This window comes from Empidonax traillii, unplaced genomic scaffold (assembly GCF_003031625.1).
Source record: "Empidonax traillii isolate 1590-97213 ecotype Southwest subspecies unplaced genomic scaffold, ASM303162v1 scaffold446:size905785, whole genome shotgun sequence".
NCBI classification, from domain to species: domain Eukaryota; kingdom Metazoa; phylum Chordata; class Aves; order Passeriformes; family Tyrannidae; genus Empidonax; species Empidonax traillii.
The window spans coordinates 146,188-150,000 of record NW_020955639.1 but is presented as its reverse complement, the minus strand read 5'-3'; the positions used below and the strand labels follow the sequence as shown (position 1 = coordinate 150,000).

Genomic DNA, 3,813 nt, shown 5'->3' with positions numbered 1-3,813 from the left:
CGCAGCCCACACAACGCGGTGCGGGCTCGCGTATCCCCGCACAGATCTGCGCCCGGACCGCGCCGAACAACAGCCCCCGCCACGTCCCCCCGCTGCCGAGGCCATGGGGCAGCACCCACCACAGCCGCTGTCCGGTGCCCGCTCCACCTTAAGGAGCGCTGGGCCCCGCCCCCTGCCGCCCGCCCGAGCGCGGCTGATTGGCGGCCGGGGCGCTGGGGGCGGGGCCAGGCTGCTCTCGCTATAAATATTCATGAAGCGCGGCGGCCGAAGCGGCGCTGCCGGGGCCGGAGAGCGAGAACTTGCGGAGGAGTCGCCGTGCTCGACCCGCGGCTCAGGTGGCGCGACCGCGGCCGGGGCTGCGGCAGCCGGAGGAGGCGCAGAGCGAGCACCGCCCGACTGGCGCTTGCCCGTGGAGCCGAGCGCTCCGGCGAGCGGTACGAGGAGCCGCTCCGGCCGCCCCGGCCCCGCCGCTGCCCGCCCGCTCGGGGCGGTGGGAGCCCGGCGCCGCGGGGCACACCGCCCGCTCCCCGGGACGCCTCAGCCGTCTCCGCCGCGCCGGGGCTGAGGGCGAAACTTCTGCACCACCGCCACTGCCCCGTGCCCGGCCGGCGCTGGAGCAGCGGCGAGAGGAGTGGCGGCACCCCCTGCGCACCCGGCCCCGCGAGGAGCGATGCGGCGGCGGCTGAGGGGCCTCCTGTGAGCGAATCCCCTTCCTCCGGCGCCGAGCGGGGGATCGCCGGCGGCTCCCGCTCACCGGGTGCCCGCGGGGCCGCCTCCCTACTGGGCGACGGAGCCCCGCGGGGGCTGCGAGACCTCTTCACCTGCGAGCGGCACGGAGGGGGCCGCCCTGCGCCCCCCAGAGGGGTAGCCGGGGCCGGGGGGTGCTGTGGCGCCGCGCTCCCCGCGGCTGCTGAGCGGGACGGGAGAGGAGCCGGGGCCGCCGCCCCCGCGCCGCCGAGCATGGAGTGGAGTTACCTGTTGGAAATCACCTCGCTGCTCGCCGCCTTGTCCCTGCTGCAGCGCGCCGGCTGCGCCGCCGCCTCGGCCGCCGCCGCCGCGTCCTCCTCCTCGGCTAAGGAGCTGTCGTGCCAGGAGATCACCGTACCCCTCTGCAAGGGCATCGGCTACAACTACACCTACATGCCCAACCAGTTCAACCACGACACGCAGGACGAGGCCGGGCTGGAAGTGCACCAGTTCTGGCCGCTGGTGGAGATCCAGTGCTCCAGTGACCTGCGCTTCTTCCTCTGCAGCATGTACACCCCCATCTGCCTGGAGGACTACAAGAAGCCGCTGCCGCCCTGCCGCAGCGTCTGCGAGCGGGCCAAGGCCGGCTGCGCCCCGCTCATGCGCCAGTACGGCTTCGCGTGGCCCGACAGGATGCGCTGCGACCGCCTCCCCGAGCAGGGCAGCCCGGACACGCTCTGCATGGACTACAACCGCACGGACCTCACCACGGCCGCCCCGCCGCCCGCCAAGCCCCCGCTCCGTGGCGCCAAACCCGGCAGCCCCGCCAAGGCGCCCCCCGCCGCCGCCGCCCCGCCGGCCGAGGCCCCGCGCAAGCCGCGGCCGCCGCCGCCCTGCGAGCCGGGCTGCCAGTGCCGGGCGCCCATGGTGTCGGTGTCCAGCGAGCGGCACCCGCTCTACAACCGCGTCAAGACGGGGCAGATCGCCAACTGCGCCCTACCCTGCCACAACCCCTATTTCAGCCCCGACGAGCGCGCCTTCACCGCCTTCTGGATCGGGCTCTGGTCCGTGCTCTGCTTCCTCTCCACCTTCGCCACCGTCTCCACCTTCCTCATCGACATGGAGCGCTTCAAGTACCCCGAGCGCCCCATCATCTTCCTGGCCGCCTGCTACCTCTTCGTCTCGTTGGGCTACCTGGTGCGGCTGGTGGCGGGGCACGAGAAGGTGGCGTGCAGCGGCGGGGCGGGCGCGGGCGGCGCGGGGGCCGGGGCTGCGGGGGCCGGCGGCGGCGCGGCGGCGGGGGCGGCGGCGGCGGGGGGGCGCGGCGCGGCGGGCGGCGCGGCCGAGCTGCAGCCCGAGCTGGCGGTGGCCGAGCACGTGCGGTACGAGAGCACTGGCCCGGCGCTGTGCACCGTGGTCTTCCTGCTCGTCTACTTCTTCGGCATGGCCAGCTCCATCTGGTGGGTCATCCTCTCCCTCACCTGGTTCCTGGCCGCCGGCATGAAGTGGGGCAACGAGGCCATCGCTGGCTACGCGCAGTATTTCCACCTGGCCGCCTGGCTGCTCCCCAGTGTCAAGTCCATCGCTGTGCTGGCGCTCAGTTCTGTGGACGGGGACCCCGTGGCTGGCATCTGCTACGTGGGCAACCAGAGCCTGGAGAACTTACGGGGCTTCGTGCTGGCACCGCTGCTCATCTACTTGGCCATTGGCTCCATGTTCCTGCTCGCTGGCTTCGTCTCGCTGTTCCGCATCCGCAGTGTCATCAAACAGCAGGGTGGCCCCACCAAGACCCACAAGCTGGAGAAACTGATGATACGCCTGGGACTCTTCACCGTGCTCTACACTGTGCCAGCTGCCAGCGTGGTCGCCTGCCTCTTCTACGAGCAGCACAACCGGCCACGCTGGGAGGCCACGCACAACTGCCCCTGCCTGCGTGACCAGCAGCCTGACCAGGCCCGCCGCCCTGACTATGCTGTCTTCATGCTCAAGTACTTCATGTGCCTCGTGGTGGGCATCACCTCCGGTGTCTGGGTCTGGTCTGGCAAGACCCTTGAGTCCTGGAGGGCCCTCTGCACTCGCTGTTGCTGGGCCAGCAAAGGTGCTGCCGTGGCTGGGAGCGCAGGGGCAGGAACAGGTGGGCAGGCAGCAATCACTGCAGCAGGAGGACTTGGGGCTGGAGGTGGTGGCTCACTCTACAGTGATGTTAGTACTGGCCTGACATGGAGATCAGGCACTGCCAGCTCTGTCTCCTATCCCAAGCAGATGCCCCTGTCTCAAGTATGAGGAGGAGGAAAGAGGCCAAAGGTTAGGGAATGAGGGACACTGGCCTGCCTAAAATGCCCCCTCACTGTTTGGTGCCATTAATGAACCCCTAATGGTCCTTATTAGCCACAGCTTGTATAGAACAATGCAGCTGGCAGAGGCCCCAGGCTCCAGCCCCCTCCTCCTTCCCCTCCATTCATATGCAGGGAGCATGTACTTCAAGGAGCCAGCTTATTATTTTGCTGGCAGAGGAGGGTAGAGGCTCACCCCTGTCTTACAGAGGGCAAGGCACAGCGGCTTCTGAGTCACTCTGGACTAACAGCAGCTCTTTACTCAAGGGAGGGAAGGTCTTCCTCCCCCCCCATACCGAGGTGGAAGTCTGCTGGGACTGCAGGTTTTTGGGATGTTGATGACCAGGCAAATGCCTTATACTATAGACTGAAACAAAACATGTCTTAATTATACACCCCAGCTAAATACGGGTTTCCTACATTAAAGGATGTATTTATATAATTATTTGTTACCTTGTACAGATGTGTAAAATATGTATATATCCAAAGCTATACAGTCTGTAAATTTTTTTGTAAAAATGTTTAGAGGCTACCCCTGTAAGAGCAAATATGAGTATTCTATTTTGTCAATAAAATGACTTTTGATAAATGATTTTTTCAAGCTTTTCCCCTACTCCTGCCCTGGTTATTCTAACTGCTATATCTTTAGGTAGTTGTGTAAACTACAAGCTACATTCATGCTCCAGTCATTGCCTGTTAAAATGTTGAGATATGTAGACACAAGAAAACAAGTCATTCAACAAGTTGTTCTGAAAAAGTGTTTGCCAAAACGGGGAGGTGCCTTGCCATAGTT

The 3,813-nt window shown here is 65.3% G+C and overlaps 1 protein-coding gene across 1 annotated transcript; it reads left to right on the top strand.

Annotated features, from left to right (window-relative positions):
- Nucleotides 1-211: 211 nt before the first annotated feature.
- FZD8 (frizzled class receptor 8) lies at nucleotides 212-3,612 on the top strand. The gene has a single exon (XM_027894890.1). It carries the CDS (start codon nucleotides 961-963, stop codon nucleotides 2,968-2,970), a length of 2,010 nt encoding a protein of 669 aa, XP_027750691.1. The 5' UTR covers nucleotides 212-960; the 3' UTR covers nucleotides 2,971-3,612.
- Nucleotides 3,613-3,813: the final 201 nt, after the last annotated feature.